General features: G+C 39.3%; 1 protein-coding gene across 1 annotated transcript; it reads right to left on the bottom strand.

Moving 5' to 3' along the window:
* Window positions 1-1,624: 1,624 nt before the first annotated feature.
* Window positions 1,625-17,878, bottom strand: shc3 (SHC (Src homology 2 domain containing) transforming protein 3; the record flags this gene model as incomplete). The annotated part of the gene is made up of 12 exons (XM_083929477.1): window positions 1,625-1,753; window positions 3,005-3,330; window positions 5,201-5,392; window positions 6,448-6,541; window positions 6,651-6,804; window positions 7,103-7,232; window positions 7,323-7,374; window positions 8,384-8,437; window positions 9,990-10,109; window positions 11,471-11,534; window positions 13,890-13,960; window positions 17,246-17,878. 12 exons carry the CDS (start codon window positions 17,876-17,878, stop codon window positions 1,625-1,627), a joined length of 2,019 nt encoding a protein of 672 aa, XP_083785603.1.
* Window positions 17,879-18,508: the final 630 nt, after the last annotated feature.

Raw genomic sequence — 18,508 nt, 5'->3', positions numbered from 1 at the left:
AACTCATTGAACACATGCTGATTTTGGTTCAATTGAAGTGGTCCAGTGCATTTCAAATACAATGCCCCATTCATTTGGTATCCATCAGAGAAATGACAATAGTAAGGGTGAGAGCATTTTAAAAATTCTGTCGCTAGAACGTCTGTGTTCTGTTTCTATTAGCCTTTTCAAATGTTCCATTCCCACTCAACAAAAACAGTCATGTGTAACATTAAATACAGCAAACTGTTCTGAGGAATGATTGTGTACAGTGGACTGCAAAATGCAAATTAACTTCTGACCTGTCAAGCAATAATGACGTCTCCCAGGACTAATAAGTGATAACGCAAGAGAATTGAAGTGAGTGCGACTGACGGGGGTAAAGTGTACTTCTGTGATGACACCTAGTGGCAATACAGTAGTCTTGCCATTAGAAATCCAAACACTGAGAAATCAAATATTTTCATTTAACATCAATAAGTGAAGGTGATGCTATATTAAGCATTCTGTATTGAGTGTGTGTCTGTCTAATTCAGTCCTATAAGTAAATTACTCAATTAATCTCAACACATTGGTAATTTGTCTCGGTACAACTGACACAGATGATCTAACTGATCTAACGTTTCGATTGTGCTATTCATTTGTGGTCATTCAAATAATAACAATAACTTTTAAAAGTTCGCCGAAAAATGCAAATAAAGAACGTGAGAATATCCATTGCATGACTCAAGCCCCGAAACTAATCATTGACTACACACCTAAAAGAAGATTTCAGAGAAAACCAATTCAGAATAAAATCACTGGTTGAAAAGCATAAATCATTTCTTTTTTCTTTTCTTTTTTTTTACAGTGTCAGCATACACAAGCACCTCTTTCAAATAAAGGGGTATCAAGGTCTACGAACAATGTCCACGAGAACAGTTGATTTTAAGTCATGCGACTGCAGTGACACGAGAACATACTCCATAAAAAAAGTTTATCTTTAAAGCCATTGACAGCACTATGAAGGGTGTCTGTTTGCACCCCAACACTTTGTGACTACTGCAAAGCAAAACACATTCATTTTTTTTCCTAACCCCCAATAAAAGCAACTTCATATAGTGACTAACTGTGAATTGTCACACTATTGGTGAGATTCAAGGACATTTCTCCTAAAGTAAATCATTATAAACATTTGTTGTCCAAACTGTTTTTGTGTCCTCGACCTCTTCGCCAACAGTTCCTGTAGAAATGTGGTTGTGCTTGACAAACAAAACTAAAATTTCAGGTTTCTAAAATACTCTTGTTAACACCTCTTTGAGGTTTGATTTGCACTTCATCTAAACTACAAGAACAATTGTCTTTTTTTTACCTTTTAAAACACCAAATCAAGATATTATGTCCAAATGCACCTATGTCTTCTCAAAAATATAGCATTTCAGTCGCCACGACAAAATAATAACAGTTCTATAAATATTTTTTTTGTATCTTAAAGAAATCTTGTGTCTTCCAGTGCCTCCAGTAAAGCAACCACGGGCCAATTTCCCCAAAACACCGTCAGCGCTCAGAGCCTTCAAGCATCTTCTCTTCATGTTTCATCTTCACGTTTCAGGATGGTAGGAGAGACTGTTCAGAGCTTCCTATTTCGCATCAGGCATTGCAAGCATCACTGTCTCCTTCCAACAGGCTGTAAGAGGCACAGTTCGCTCCCAGCTGACACAATCGGCAGATTGTTGTCACGGTGATGGCCAATAAGATGGCTAATGCTGTCAAATATATGATCTTTTGTCCGTACCTTTGAAAAGAGAAAGAGATGTTAAAAGTCTTTTGTCACCAATTAAGAAATTTAACTTTCACTGTATGCATCCCTACACAAATCTACAGTATCTCCCTGAAACCAACACATTCTTATTCCCAACGTCGTCAAATACTGACGGTCGGCCAGTGGCCCTGCGCTTCCAACTATGATGCTTTAGGTACCGCTCTAGTGTCAGCTTTTGTTGTGTCAGGGACAGCGTGTTAGTTCTGCTTGTTAAAAACATTGTGTCTTTTTCATGTGTATATTCTTTTCTAAACTTTTATATCAGTCTTGCCCTGTAAAGTATTTTTGCAACTAAATAGTGATGTACACAGGTATAGTACAAGACATGCCAACTGGCTACACCTCCCAAAGTCACGCACTGAGAGTCTCAGTCCACTTCTCTGAAGAACTTCAAATGCCTCAGGACCTGTCTGACTAACCAGGCAGTGGAAAGGACTGAATATAAGCCGATCCGACATATCAGTCTATTATTGGTTTATTTGTATGTATATTCAATGATGCTACTTTGCTTGCTCTTTTATCATTTGTATACCTTTGTGGATTAGATGACTTTTCATTTTATCGTCATGCGTTTTTTTAATCTCACCCGCACAATTTGTTCCTTTTTTTTCTCCCTTGTATGCATTTCTTATTTATGTTGCCTATGATTTTGTTTGAGTTTGCATGTTCTCCCCGTGTCTGCGTGGGTTTGCTCCCACAATCCAAAGACATGCACGTGTTAGTTTTATTGATAATAAAAAATTGCCCTTAGGTGTGAATGGTTGTGTGTCTCTGTTCGTCTCTATGTGCCCTGCGATAGACTGGCGTCCTGTCCAGGGTGTACCCCGCCTCACGCCCGATGTCAGCTGGTTTCCTTTGTTTTTAGTTGAACTTGGATAGTTTCAGGCAACACATCTACTTGGTTAGGTTTAGATGACTTGAATCAAGTACTTGACAAGTTTAGAAAAGCATCGTAGTTTTGGTTAAAATAACTAGGCTACGTTTGTTACAAAACTTTTGTTACGGCGTTCGTAGCCCACGTAACTAAGTCAACACTGAGTTTTGGTTTCATCAAGAACACAAAGAGCTGTCCCCCCCGACCTCCTCCCCACGTCTATGATCATCTAATAATGAAATGGATGGGTTTACAGCAGCATTGTTGAAAGAATACAGAAGCTAAAGGGTGCCTTGGTATCAGATGCAGAGGGCAACTGACATAGTGTCTGTCCTTTAAATCCATCTTACCGTGCCCTCAGGGTCCACCAGCAGTAGGTGTTTGGCAAGTCCGTTGTGCATGCCTGTCAGTACGTAGGACCCTGGGTTGGTAGTGCTCTTACGAACCAGGAAGTCCCCGTCTTCTTTAAGCAGTTTTTCAGCATCACGGCGGCTCATTTTGCCGTGGTACCACATCTGGCTCTCCAGCTCCTCCTGGGCCCGGAAGGCCACCGAGCGCACGAGAAGGGGGCTCGAGTTGTCCACAGATGCTGCCTTGTGAAGACTGGAGGCCAGGGACTGTGCTTGCCCCTGGGACGACGGATGGGACTGCGACTGAATGGCATCCTCGAAGGGCTCTAGTATAGGTGAGGTGAGGGCAGTGCCAAAACGATGAATCAAGAGAGAAAGGATATTTGTAGTACAAGTTTTAACTGGCTGTCAGTTCTTGTAATCTATGCCAATCCATAACATCAGCTGCTATAATCGTCAATATGAAAACCTAAACATGTGTCTCAGAAACCCAAGGTCGTCATTGCTTTAGCTTCAGAACAGCGTCTTCATTTCTTCATTTTCACTTTGTTTACAAGACGACTGCACAGGACATCTTTAACTTCCTGGAAAACAAGGCATCTGGTGACCTTGTGTTGGTTAAAAGAATCCTGTCCCTCTGCCTCTACTAACTGATATCCCTTAGATATACAGTTTAAAATGAGCTCTCTCTCTCTCTCTGTTGTTTCCCGTACCAACGTCTTATTTTAACAGGAAATGCATCACATTAAAGAAGTCAAGATTCTATTTTAGTGCCGGACTTTTAAGTGTCATTCATTACTGCTTAAGCCAAAGGCAATAAAGCAAGAGAGAACAGTTAATAGCAGAAGAAAGTTATCAAAACCAGGGCAGAAGATGATGATGTACCAAATATTTAATTAAATTTCTACTTTTACTTTCTCTTTTTATCCTTTCCCTAAGGCTAAATCAGATATTCATCCTGCTATCCTCTAAGTAAACAAAAATATGTGGCTACATTTAAAGAATAAAGCTGTACAACACATTTCATTTTTGTTGAAACTAATTTTAACCACTCCACCTATAAAAGTGCATGTGCCTTTTTTCTCGTTAACAAAATCATTTAAAAAAATCTATTGTATACATGAAGCCGACCCAGATTTATTGGGACGTTTCTTTCCATCATACAAACAATTTGTATATATGTATATACACTGGAGATCAACATTAAAGAACAAAGTATTAAGACCTGATTTATTATGAAATATTGTTTTTTTTATTGTTCAGAATTTGATAGAATATCAATATCACCTACTTGGTTATGTAAAAAAACATGTTAATGCAGCAGTGGTATAGCCACCGAGGATATTCTGTCAAGTTCTGAACAATAAAAAAACTGTATTTCAGAATAAATCAAGTATTAATAATTTTTTTTAAAGTATTAATTTTTCTCTAATTTTGATCTTCAGTAGGCTTGTTTATTTACATTGTATGCTATATACTTTGTACAGTGAGTGTCTTAATTTGTTCTCTATGTCCGTACATCTGTACCCACATTAAAATTCAGGACCAAGAGAGGGCAGGGTTGGAGAGTAGGTTATAGCCTTTTCCAACATGTATTGGGTTAGGGGAAGGGCTAATGGACAGTTAACATCTCAATACTAACCAAAAATAAATAAAAATAACAGAAAATAATACTAAATTAGTTCCGTATACGTTTGAATTTACGTGTATGTGAGCAAAGTTTCAGAAAAGAAAGAAAAGTTCACTTTTGTACAGATTTTACTTTTTTTAAACTTTGCTCAGATTTTTTTTCATAATTCTATTGTTTTGTTAATTCAGAAATATATTTTTTCCCTCAGTGAATGCATTACACTTCCGTACTTTTGAATGTTATTATAGTTCACTGCTTACATGTAATTTGTGTCATGAATTCCCCACATATGTAACTTATCTTTCCTGCATAATAATAGCAAAGCTGAGGTGGAAGTTCAGAGGAGGAAAGAATAAAGCTGTACCCTGACATTTACACTCCTCCTTTTGTCTCCACACTGATACGGTGTTATTATAGTGCCACATCGACATCACTGAGAAACAAAAAGCTAGGGAATCCCTATAATTCACAACTCTGATAAGAAAGTCCTTACAAAGTTATTCTGAAAGCAAGGCAACGATCTTAATGAATCCACTAATCAAATCACAGCACAGACCAAGACTTACTCATGTCAAACAGATCCTTCCGAGGGCTCTCTTTGGCCGTGGCTGCCATGCCCTTTGTCACATTTTCTGCCTCTGCCTGGAGTACTGCGAGCACCTGGGCGTCAATCTGCTGAGTGTTCACATACGCGGGCATCTCTCCTGTTTTTGGTGCCTGACCTTTACTCTCGGGCAGACTGCTTATATCAAATGAGCCTACAGTAGACATTTGGAGAAACAATCATAGACGCAGTGTTTATTGAAATTTTGCAGTTAAAACACGCATTTAAAGGGATAGTTTGGCTTTTGTGAAGTGGGGCTGTATGCAGAACTTATTGATAGTCAGACAGTTACCTACAGTAGGTAAGTGACCTATGATGGTCAGCATGCCCCAGTTTTGAAAAGCAGGCAGGAATGCTGACACAGAAGCTTACCAATAACTGCTTGGACCGAGAGAGAAGCTAAACCTATTTTAGATCTGTTTAAGTTCCCCTCTCTCTCTCTCTTTCAGCCATACAGTTGCCCTCCGAAAAGTTCTTCTTTGGTATAGTCCTGCTGCCTTCATGTGCTATGGAAAAGATGGTCCTTCCATTTGTGAAGTAGAAATTGCCATTGAGTTGTGTTCAAGTTCCTTTGTTATCATGGTGAAATGAAACATGGCGGACCCACGGATACTGACCTGCTCTGGGTAGGTAAACCAAAGAAAAACGGTATTTTTTAAAATGACACAAAGTGTTAACACATGGTAATAAAAAATTGTCTATACCACCACATAGTGTAGGCTACAAAAACTATCCGCTAAGAGCAGCAGAAAACATTTGATAGCACGCCATTCACGACTCTTGCATTGCGCTCCGCCATGTTGAAAATGTCTCTGCAACTCATGTATCAAGTAATTCTAGTGGAAATTACCACATGAGGTGGTATTCATGTGCAATTTTCACGTTGGCTTTTGGTATTTACTATATTTTTCATAAGATGTGAAGGCTCCATAAGACTCATTTTATTTGAATGTAGTGCCAAAGGAAAGGACTGTCTAACAGCAAGGTAAAGCAGTGATGATATTCTAATTACAGCGTAAACTTGAAATGATATTGATTTTTATTAGGTAGGTCTTTTTTAAGGTGACTTACGTAATTATGTTTGTGTACTGCTGGCCCCGTCCACAGCAGCTCACATGTGATTACTACTGCCATAAGTACCTCACACAACCCCACTTCAAAAAAGCCAAACCGTCCCTTTAAGTAGTGGCAAAGGGTGTGTTTTCTTACCCTGTTGTATAAATATTGTCTTTCTTTCATCTCCCCAGTTTTCTCCACAGTGCCGCCCTTGGTAATATGTCTGATCTACTGAAGCCGGGCCCATCTGATGACATGCAGTTATCAAAATACTCATCATTAATTCTGTTATTGAGATTACGCAAAAAATACTCTGCTCAAGTGTCTGAGATTAAGCCACATAAACTGAGTTGTACCTGGCATCCATCTGACGCTGCATTCTGATTGGTCAGCCGGGTGTCAATGAAGCCTCCAGGGGGCGGCATCTTACCGGGGATGTTGTTATAATAAGGATGTTCTGCTGACTCCTCCTCCTCCTCCGTCCATGGTAACTCCTCCATGTTTAATACCCTGAGGAAAAACACGGTTTGATCATAAAACTCAACTGTCTGTGGGTGTGTGTGTGTGTGAGTGAGTGAGTGAGTGAATGAGTGTGTGAGTGAGTGTGTGAGTGAGTGAGTGAGTGAGTGAGTGAGTGAGTGAGTGAGTGAGTGAGTGAGAGTGAGAGAAAGAGAGAGAGAGAGAGAGAGAGACAGAGAGAGAGAGAGAGAGAGAGAGAGAGAGAGAGAGAGAGAGAGAGAGAGAGAGAGAGAGAGAGTGTGTGTGTTTGTGTGAATTTGTACATTTGTGTGTTTTATGAACACCTCACCTGTCATGTGTTGAGGACATTTTGCTTGAGGGACACTGCAGGTACTGCTGGAAGCGAAGGTCAAAGGCCTGGCCGATAGTGCTGATGACGTCCTGGGCCAGCCCATCAGAGCACTCCAGGATGTGACATGCTGACGAGGGCCAGAGCGACTCATTTTAATGAGTGTGTTGCACGTGAGATATGAGACACTCTGTAGAGTATCAAATTAATGAACACCTACCTCTTCTGTTAACGGGGTCCTTTGCTACATAGGCAACATAATCGGTTGTGTCCTAAAAATAGAGAGACAGAATTACAACTGTTGTAATAATGTCGATAACTATAAAATACATCATACCTTCAAATCTCAACCTTCATTTTCTGGTTTTGACGTATTAGTTTAAAATAACAGTGATGGGAATATTGAAATTTGTACTTTTCAAATATGCAATGTCTAATTAACTCTGAACTAGAAATGGTTCGTCAGTGCCAACAGTGGTCTTTTTGTAGTACTAGAGTATCTATAAATGCCTAATATCCATAAAATGTGTACAACCCAAGCTAAAAGGTTATGTAGGTCATTAAACTATAATATTAATGAAAGAAATGAAATTGTGTCATACAATTTGTTTTTAAAATACAAAAAGTTTACCAAATAAAACACACAAAATGTATTGAACCAAAAGATGTATAAATGTAGGCACATGAACAAAGTATTTTTGAATGTTATTTGAACTGTATATTTTCTATTTTTGAGTGAGTGTAAAGACGTTTTGTTAGTTTAATGTGCAATTTAAAAGGTTTGCACCAGACGTCACATTACATAATGACATCATCTCGAGAGTGCAACGTGATGAAGTGAAAGACAGAAGCCTTGGCTTTCTGCTGCAAAAAGAATGACTGATCCAGCTATTACAGTTTTAATTTGAGATGTTTGAGATGTTTTATACAGGATCATGTAAAGGGCTGCCTGCAGGAGGTCCAAAATAATGTAATGCAGTTTAGATATTTAATTATTAATATTTTTGCCATGTTTAAATATGGATAAAGATCTTTCGGACTTTGGTGAACAATGTACTAGACTAAATGTGATTAAATCTTGTGAATTGTTTACACAGTATGATGTGTTCTAAAAAACCTGAATGAATAAATATAGGATGACATTATGACTTTTGATACGTTATAGCATCAAAAATATATCGTAATAATAATAATAATAATATACAATATTGTGTTAGTAAATTAAATCTTTTTGTAATCACAACACACAGATGCCAGTTAACTTGACACCATTTTACTTACAGGGTCTCCACCTGATGCGAAGGAGATGGACTGCATGTGATGGTTGGCGATGATCTGTCAAGAGCAAATTCATATGAGTTACCCAACGCCTCTTTATACAACAGATATAAATAAAATAAAAAATAATAAAAAATAAATACACAAGAAAAGTTCATGTGCGAAAACAGATACAAACAATGCATCACGCACATCCCCAAACTGCACATTTGGAAGTGACAATGTGCAGACTTCTATGTTTTCAAAAACAAATACAAGCCCTCCTTAAAATGAATAAACCCACACCAGTATGATTCATTTTCCCTTTGAGTGCACAATACAAAACAATAATTTATAAAAAAACAAAATAAAGACATGTCTTATCAAAACAATCCAAAACCAGTTTGATGATATTCCATGCCTTCCACAAAAAACAGGATTTTACGTATGAGATCAACTTTGAGGCTTAATTCCGGCGTTTTGAGGGCGAAAAAGCCGCGCCGAATGAAGTGCCATATATCTACACTGTTTAACCCGAGTTGGCACCTATGCACAGTCCCATTATGTTTTGCAGACATTTGTAGTAAACTAATAAGTTAAAACATGTTGTGTATGCTGCATTTGGCTGAACTTACACTTTCCTTTGTATTGTGCGTCAGGCACTTCATTCAGCACAGCTTTCTCGCCCTCTCTCCTATGTAGGAGATAAACTTAGGTTTTGGCCAACAATGGCCACGTTTTTTTTTTCATCTCGCCTTTCAGGGCTTCCGTGTCTTTGCCTTTACCCACAAATTCAAAGACAGGAAACTGTCCGGTATGTAGCACACTGTGAGGGAACCGTATTTGGTGACTGGTGATTTGTAAACAGTTAACCATCTCTGCATTAGTACCACAGGAACTTTTAGGCATCAGAAGTGTTATTCTGTCATGTTTGTGTTACTGTGTGTATGATTATGTATTAGATTTATAATTTTTCAATTTGACACCATCTGCTGGCAATTTCAAGAAGGACACCAGGGTAGACAGCAGTGCACACTGTAACCACTGACCACCCCCACCTCAAAGAATACAAATGTACTACCCATATAACTGGCTTAATATAGTGACGTGCAAAGGAAAAGTCAAGTTGCCAACTTCCTCTGGCTATTCAACAACATCTGCTTTTAACTGTCCTTTCATTAAATAAACCTCCTTGAACAAACCTTCTTTATTCTATTAAAAAATTGGTCACTTCAGCGATGGATAAAAATAAAATCTCCTCCATCACATCAACCTAAACTTTGGAACAAATGACTTTTTCTGATGACTGACGTTTTTTACTTTTTAGTTGGCTATGGAGATTAATTCTTGACCTTGGGGACACATACTGTATGTTTACTTAATATTTTAAAATGCAAGGTCCACTTACTTAGCTACTCAAAGAGCTTTCAAGCATGTCCCACAGATCTTTTTTTATGTATCTTTTCTTTCTGACTTGTGCAGTTTCCACCCTGTATATGTGGTGGCAGCCCTTCTATACAATGGTACTACTTTTTTCTGAAACAAAGCACGACACTTACTAGTATTTATTTTGATCACATGTATGTTGCTCACAGAATCCTATAATTATTTAAAAAGGTTGCACACTAACCTGTTTGCAGTCAGGGGTCATCAGGTTGAGGCTACTGGTGGAGATATTCAGGTTGATTGACATGCCCGCAAACTGCAGGTTGCTCTTCCCCAGGATACTGGACAGAGCTTTGGACGGCGGCTGAGAGGATCAGAGGAGGACACAGACGGTCACAAACAAGTTACAGCAACAAAGTACATCTACTTTGTGAATAAGGGATCAGTGCTGCATTCACGCATGCATGTGTGTGTTGGAATAATCACAAAAATAAGAAAATTCATGTGAACGTCTAACATTTGCGGAGTTGAAGTCATTATGCAGAAACATGGGCTGATATTAAGAAACTTTTTAATAATTCACAGATTGCATATAGTTCTTTGCCCACATGTGATTTGTAATGAAGTATTACCTTATAAGCATTAATCGCTGTCCATGTAGAGTTACCAAGATTGGTTATTATAAAAGTTATTAATTAGCATTAACCCTGATAACAAGTCAGGAATCTTTTAGTGGTTTTAGGGAATTTCCTGAAATGTAATGTACCGTAAAGATGAACTTCCCAACTTCTTGAAACATTACCATCCTAGGAGCACCTGAATGCACCGTAAGTAACTAAGCATACTTCTTCCCAAAATTGCGGATTATTCCTTTAAGGAGTATTATCGATTGCAGTATGGGCCATGAGATTTTGATCCAATAATAAGGTACTTTGGATACTTAAAATGCTGTTGTAAGTGGTGATTTTGATGGCGGGACGAGTCAAAGGGGCCAGATAAAATTAGCCAAACCCATTCAAAATTTTCAGTATGAAGCTGATGTCACCGAAGTGCATTTGTCATCCGGCCAAAATAACATTATCTTACATCTTACATCAATTCTGAGAGAGAAACCAGTCGGCGCTGATTTTGTGTTATATACTCTTCCCTGACATTTGAACAAGCTCTAGAGAGCAGAGTAATGCTTCATTTCACACCCCACATTAAGACACAGTCTCCTCACACACTGTGGACACACACCATGTACATCCACACAGTCACATGGAAGACAGAAACACACACACACACACACACAAACACACACGCACACGCACACACACTTGCTCAGCCTCCTGATCACAGATATTGTGCACTACATGAGTCACTAAGCACTGTGTGCGGTGTGCAATGCATCGTGGGCTGGAGCTACACCCACGCACATACAGCCCCATACCTCTTCATCTCTCTTCCCTCTCCTAAGCCTCTCTCTCTCATCATGTCTTCCTCTCTCAATCTGTCTCCCTCTCTTTTTGCATGAAGGAGGGATGAGAGAGAAATAACGTACAGAGGCGATGCTATATTTAGAACGTGGAAGGGTAAATGAATATCTAATGCTGTTTCCTCTTTTTCTCTCTCTACTGTATCTTTCACTAACATTCACTTTCTCAGCTCCCTCAGTGTGAGCATCACTTCCTCCTGTGCTCACTCCATCTCCCTCCCTTCTTCCCTCTCTGTTCATCCATGTACCTTTCTCTTCCGCAGAGCTCCTTTGGTCCCTGGAACAGACTCACACACCAGGCTGATGGCTTCCCTAGAGGGAGGGCGAGAGGAAGGTGAAGCCAAGATGGTTACCATAGCCAGCCACAGAATCACAGTTCAGTTCAGTTACTACTAATGATTACATACTTTGCCAAAAAATGTATTTTGTATTGCTAGTGGATCTATGAGGCTGTACATTGGCATGGCACAACTCTCAGCTAAATGTCATTATACTTACATGCTCAGTGACAATGCTATCATACTGATGTTTAGCATGATGTACATGATGTATATGATAATGTATACTGTGCTACAAAGCCTAAGTGCAGTAACTACAAAATCACTAATTACATTATGATTTTTGCACAATGTTGTGCCGGAAAGTTTGGATGTTATTGTTATTATTAAATGACATTGTTATTATTAAATGGCAAACTAGTAAACCATAATCCCATCGTGCCAAATATTCATTTGTTGAGACAATAAACAAACTTTAAAGACATTTTTTCACCTTAAATTTTGCGTAGTTACTGCACTTGGGCTTTGTAGGGCAATATACTATGTTGAGCTTGCAAACATTTTATTTGAGGGTATTCAAGCTGGTGTGTTTTTTCTAATTGTAATGTGATAATATAAAAACTCAGTTCTTTGGATTTATTTGTCATCATTAAATTATTATTATTATTATGGAAAGCATTTATTTCTCTCCTGTTACACCTATGCATAATGTTATGCAGGGTTATTATTGGAAACTGAAACGAAAATGAAAATACGCAGTAAAAGATATTTAAAGTAAACTGAAACTAAAAATACCCTTTAAGAGAAACAATCTTGCCTGGTTAGAAAATAAAACTAAAATTGACAAAATTCATTTTGGTTTTAGTTTTTTTTATTATCACTACGGAAAAAAGGAGACAACATTAATCTCTGACTCTTGTAATATTGAACAACGGAAGTGAAACAGGCTTGATATGGAGCTGTGCTGTAACTTGTTCCCCAACAGAGTATTTGTGTATATGTAGCAACTCACCACCAAGACATTATAGTTCGTCTTAACAAAAATAAACTAAACAGATAACTAAAACTTCTAAAAAACAAACTAAACTAAACCTAAATAATGCACTGAAACTAAACTAATAATTAAATTGAATAGTCAAAGCTAATATAAAAATAGAAACTAATTAAAAAACTCTAAACTATTTTGACCATGGCATTTTGTGAGAGCTACTGGAAACTTTAGAAATTCTTTGCTTCCTGTATTTTATGTTTTCCTTTATTTAATATAATTATTGATTTATTTATGACTGTATTGCTTCATTTGCTCCGGCTGAAATCTGTTTTGATGTGGAGGATGAAATCTGATTTATCCATAAATAAATAAAAGAAAACAACAAGTAAATACACTAAATTAAAATAAAAAAAATGTTATTTATTTTTTATTTATTTTATTTACAGTATGCCTGAACTCTACAGGGTGTTACACAGTGTTTTATATGGTGCCCTAGGGAATATTACAAATGCACTGCACCTCTTCTACATCTGGAGATCAGCGCTACAGAGCGAAATCTAAAACTGTCTTTGAGATACGAAGTGAACCGTTTTATCTGCAGCAGCCATCACTGCGCTATCATTTTTATGTAAAAGACAACAATATGTAGATTAAACGGCGGCTAAAGATAGAGCTGCTTTGATGCAGCACAGTCAAATTCCCCTCTGAGACAAAGTGAATATTGGTTTCATGACAGAGACGGCAACGTTCATTTTTGTATCCTTAGAGAGAGAGAGAGAGAGAGAGAGAGAGAGAGAGAGAGAGAGAGAGAGAGAGAGAGAGAGAGAGAGAGAGAGAGAGAGAGAGAGAGAGAGAGAGAGAGAGAGACACTACTTGCTGTGTGCAGGCTAACACTAGTCTGGACAAACTTCAGGAAGTCAAGCGTAAAAGTGGACATGACACAAACCAATTCACTGCTGACGTTTGCCTCGCTGCACATTGGTCAACGATTTCAAAGATACACATGGAGTCACAGAAAAGTCCATGCAAACAGGCTGAATGTACTCTAAATACAGTATCATATCAAAATACTAGCACATATGTGTGTTTTAATTCACTCACTAAAACATTTGGTAACATCAAAAATTTGCACTGACCAATTTGAACTGAGAGAGTTCGGATACTTTCTATCTGCATGTTTTCTGTTTCTCTTTTCATTGCTCCCAAATCTGCACCTACTTTTTGCCTGGACATGCTATAAAGTCATCACTGTCAATCTCTTAGTCATCAACAAATACACAGCTGTATTGTGGGTTTGAACAGAAAAAGCATAAGATGGAATAACAACTGATTTACTGGGATTTGTTTGAAAGGGAATCTAGTGAATCATGAAAAGTCAGAATACAAAGTGTGACATACCTTGTAATTTGTGATCTTGTGGTGAAATCCAGGGATCTCATCGAACGAAGGACTTCTATGCAGCCCAGATACTGGAAAGCAGAAACATGAAAAGTTACATTCATGACTAGCTTGTCATCTTGTAGAAATAAAACACACCTGATGTGTGTTGCCGATCTAAAATGTCAACCAAACCACTAAATTGTTATATTTAGAAACTATGGTCTGATCCCAGAAAGAAAAACATCAGTTACTAGTGGTTCTTGACCACTAGTAGCCCTATGGAGCCATGTTTTTGTGAGTGAGTCCCTTTTTGTTTGTATGTATCGGGCGCACATGCTCAAGGAAACACATAAAGGCGCAAAAGTGTGCAGCGTAGCAACACGCTCTCCTGTCAGCAGTTCCATGCTGATCCACTGATCGACAGTCATTAGCAGTGATGCACAAAGATACCTGTGCAAAGAAAAGGTGACAAAGAAGGCTGCCAACTAGCAAACATGGATGTAAACAAGGCAGAACTGAAACTGAAAAAGGGAAAAAACAACTTTGCAAATGTTTCATGATTAAGGAAATGCAATCAACACAATTTCATAAGAAAACACCCGACAGAAAGATAAATATGTTTGTTTACAGTATAATTCAACAGGGTAACTTTAAGTTGCTATTCTTGGTTTTGGAATACCCAAACGTCCAACGATGAACACTGTGATATGAAATATAAATATGAGGGGAAATCAGGCTTAAATCTGTATTACATCAAATCTGCATCATTGTTTTCTACTTTCTAGTTAAAAACAGAGACATCCAGCGGGACGTCACAAAGCCAACGTCTGACATGACAAATGTGGAATAAAAGTAAAGTGATTGGAAACTGCATCAGTGTGTTCCCATGCCACATAAGGTGAATATTCCTCCTATCCCATAAAACCATCCACCAGAACCAGCCACCTACTCACATTACACCTCTGATTAATATCGCACAGACTGAGAACATTTTGTGCTGACGAGTTCCTATTGTTGTCAGAATAGCATTCATAATCTGTCTGTAAACAAAACAGACACTTATTTCCACTCTTTTTTTAAAGAAAGTTATTGGAATTATACATTTCATATTATGGAGGCCTCTTTTCTCCAGTGAGCTTTTTGCCAGCACCAGCAAAAAAAATACCATTTTGTCAACATGACGTTTGCACATTTTCTGTTATCTATTTTCAGAGCAGTGAGTTTGAAGTGCACGATTCAGCAGGGCCAAAAATATATCAAACAGTTCTAAAATTGGTAGAGACCTATTCTGAGCACAACGTGAAGATGTTTTTCTCTCCCGCTGTACAACAAACAGGTACATGGTTCACACAGCCAAACTGAACTTCAGATGAATTATGAGAATCAATCAATTCTGAAGAGCCCACATATGATCACTGGTCCTTTTATACTTTGTTTTATCTCCCTGTGTTTGACCGCTTTTTAAAATCCCCTATTTATTTATTTTTTTTATATTTCTACGATATCTTGTCTTTGCACCTACATTGTATGTTTTTCATATTTTGTGAAGCAGCTTGAAACTAAAGATGCTATAGGAATTAAGTATATCATCAGTATTGTTGTTATTAATATATATTTTTTTTTATTAAGACCTAAAACATATAGGCATATACAGTGCACAGTGGCTACAGTTGTTTCTTACTGAAGTTTTGATGTGCTCATAAGTGTAAAAATGTAGTTTATGTCGGAATATAAAAAGTGACTTGGTTATACTCTGGATAAAGTTGTTGTTCCATATTGTGTGTAGTTTAGAAACCTTATATTATACAGTGCAGTTCTGTAGAGTCAAGGCAGGATATGTCAGGTCAAGAGGATAAAGTACTTCAATAAACAAGCTAAATCAAGTAGGCTGATGAAATAAGTATTAATAAATGTAGAATAAGATGAACAATTTGCACCAAATATGGATAATGAACAGACAGCAGGAAATTATTACTATATAACCAATGCTAAAAGGATGGTGATTGCTTTAATTAAAGCAGTTATAATCAATATCTTGGGATGATTAAACCCTCTGAGAATTATTGCCCAAATCTGCAGTTCCCCTCAGCTGTAAGGAGCTTTATGGTTGTGGTTTTTATCTTTTTATTATGTACTTTTTTTTGTTTTGCATAAACACATAGCTACCATGGGCTAAAAGTGCGAGTATAAACAGTGTCACTGTCAATCAATGTCCCTTTAGAGTAATGGTGCATGATGCGCGAGGGGTGACCACATGACGTTAATTAAAAGTGCTGTGAGCATAACACCACGTTGAACTCAATACACACAGGACCTCAAACCACAGGAAGAGAAGAGGGTGGGGGAGCACGGACCGGACCTATTTTCCTCTCACAGTGTGGATGCTTTCAGCAGCATTGACTGGACAAATAAGCGCTCCCGTCCTTAATGCAGTTAATGGAATGTCACACTGGTCACAGATACTGTAGGCTTTGTTCTGGCAAGTTGTAGTAGGTGTCATATGATGGCAGTCATACTGTGTAACTTGATTTGGATTTTAACACATTTTATAGCAATGCTCTACAGTATGCTATTATGCCCCAAAAAGATGCATTTTACTTTTTGTTTAATGTGCTCCATAAATAAAAGATAAAGGCACACTGTACTGCTACGTTATGGTTTCAGTGAAAATGGTTTGCTCCATTTTTTCATTCACTTTACACCTTGAAGAGCCAGAGCTCAGCATCATCACTCCTCATGCTAGTGACTCATTGCCGGCATGATGACATTCACAGCTCTCATAGTTGTGCGCCACCTTGTGCCCTTTTAAATGATGTATGATGGCTGAACAACATTAACATGAGATACGGATGCTATGAGAGAAAAACGCACTATGACGTTTTTTTTCCTGTTCCCCCATTTCACTATCTGCGAGTTAAAACACCCATGGAGCTCACTGAGATGCACAACGTACAGAAATAACACATCACCATGGTTACAAAAGCATAACGCTGTGGCTCCACATACACAAGACAGACTGTATGAATTAAAATGTTTACAGCATGGTCAAAATGATGCTATTTTTGTTTTCCCTTCATGGGTTTTTACTCTACTTTTCCCAATTGTTGACCTTCTGTAGTTATTGGATTATTCAATGTCTATTTTCTGGTCGCTGCTCTTTTACCCAGCCTCCTGCTGTAGCCAGCCTACATACACACACTCAAGGGCATGTTGTGATGTGCCAGTAAAACGACATTATCTCTACTTTATCCCCCCCCCCCCCCCCTCCCAACAGAGGTAGCTGAGCTTGAGTCATTGAAAGAAAAGAGAGAATTGGTAAAGAATGGGAAAGAGGAAGAGGACCAAAAAACGAAAAGGAGACAGTGACCACCAACCTTCACAATGTATGTCACTCCTGGACCAGAGATCTTCTCGCTCGAGTGCAGCCATCCTCTGGAGGGTTTGCTCACCAGTCCGCCACCTCCACCTGGATGCCAGTCCTCTCCGCTGGGCTGATGCTCATCCAGCCTACTTTTCTTGCTCATGCTGACGGCTGGCTCCAGCTGCGAGCAGGGGGTTGAATGGGAGGCTGAGCTGCACAGAGAGCCGCCCACACCAGAGGCTGCTGCTGCTGTCGCCACACTGGGGCCCGGGCCACTGGAGCTGCCTGAGCCCGATCCCCCACCCCCTTGCAGCTTAGACACAGCCAGGTCCTTGACAGCCGAGGGCAGACCCTTGATGCTCAGCAAGCTGCCTGAGTTGCTGAATTTCAGGCTGGACACCTTGTTGATGAGGGTGCAGAGGGTGGTGCCTCCATCTTCCAGGTGGTCAGAGCCGTGGCTGGTGGGGGTGCTGGAAGCAGTGGTGGCGGAGGATGGCTGGACCTCAGTCGGGGGTGTGTAAGATGTCTCGGCTGCAGACTGGGGGGTGGCCGAGACCTTGGGGTTCATGGACAGACCGTGGAGAAGCTCATCGACGGAGGTTACTGACTCATTCCTGAAGCGGTTGTATTTGGTACGGTGAAGCATACCCTTCTCTCTCTTGCTCTCTCCCCTCTCTCCACCAACCGACACGCACAGCCTGCCTCTTTCACAAGTGTGCTGGCAGACGTGGCTGAGCCGTGCTGATTACCCTCTCCTGTAACATAGCAGCAGCGGTAGAGGCAGCAAACGCCTTTTAGCAATCACAGGCCACCTGACTGTAATTTTCTCTGTTGAGGTTACAGTGGTGGTTGTGTTGAGCTGCTGCCGCTGCTGTCGCCAGAGTCCAATCCGCTTTCAGTAAAATCCAAAGGTACGATCCAATCCGTCAGAGAGAAATATACAGACACAATCCATGGAAACACAGCATTGAGGCAGAGGAAGAAGAGGATGGAGAGGAAAAAGGTCTCTAAAAGGCTGCCAGTGTTGTGGTGCAGCTTGTTTGGTTTCCAGCGGTGATGCTGCTGCTGCTGCTGCTGATTTCGAGCCTCAAAAATCCAAAAAGTAAGAGAACAGAGAAAGGTCTATGTTGTCGATAATCATGGATACTGCGAGGGAAGAGCAAATACTCTCTACTGACTGCTGCCTGCCTGCCGGCTCAGAGCTAAAGCATGACTCACTGATCTGAGAAAACCTTCTCAACAAAAGGCTTGCTGAACACTGCAAATCACTTCCTGT

This window comes from Echiichthys vipera, assembly GCF_963691815.1.
Source record: "Echiichthys vipera genome assembly, chromosome: 16".
In the NCBI taxonomy this organism is placed as follows: Eukaryota; Metazoa; Chordata; class Actinopteri; order Perciformes; family Trachinidae; genus Echiichthys; species Echiichthys vipera.
This window is presented reverse-complemented; position numbering and strand designations above follow the sequence as displayed.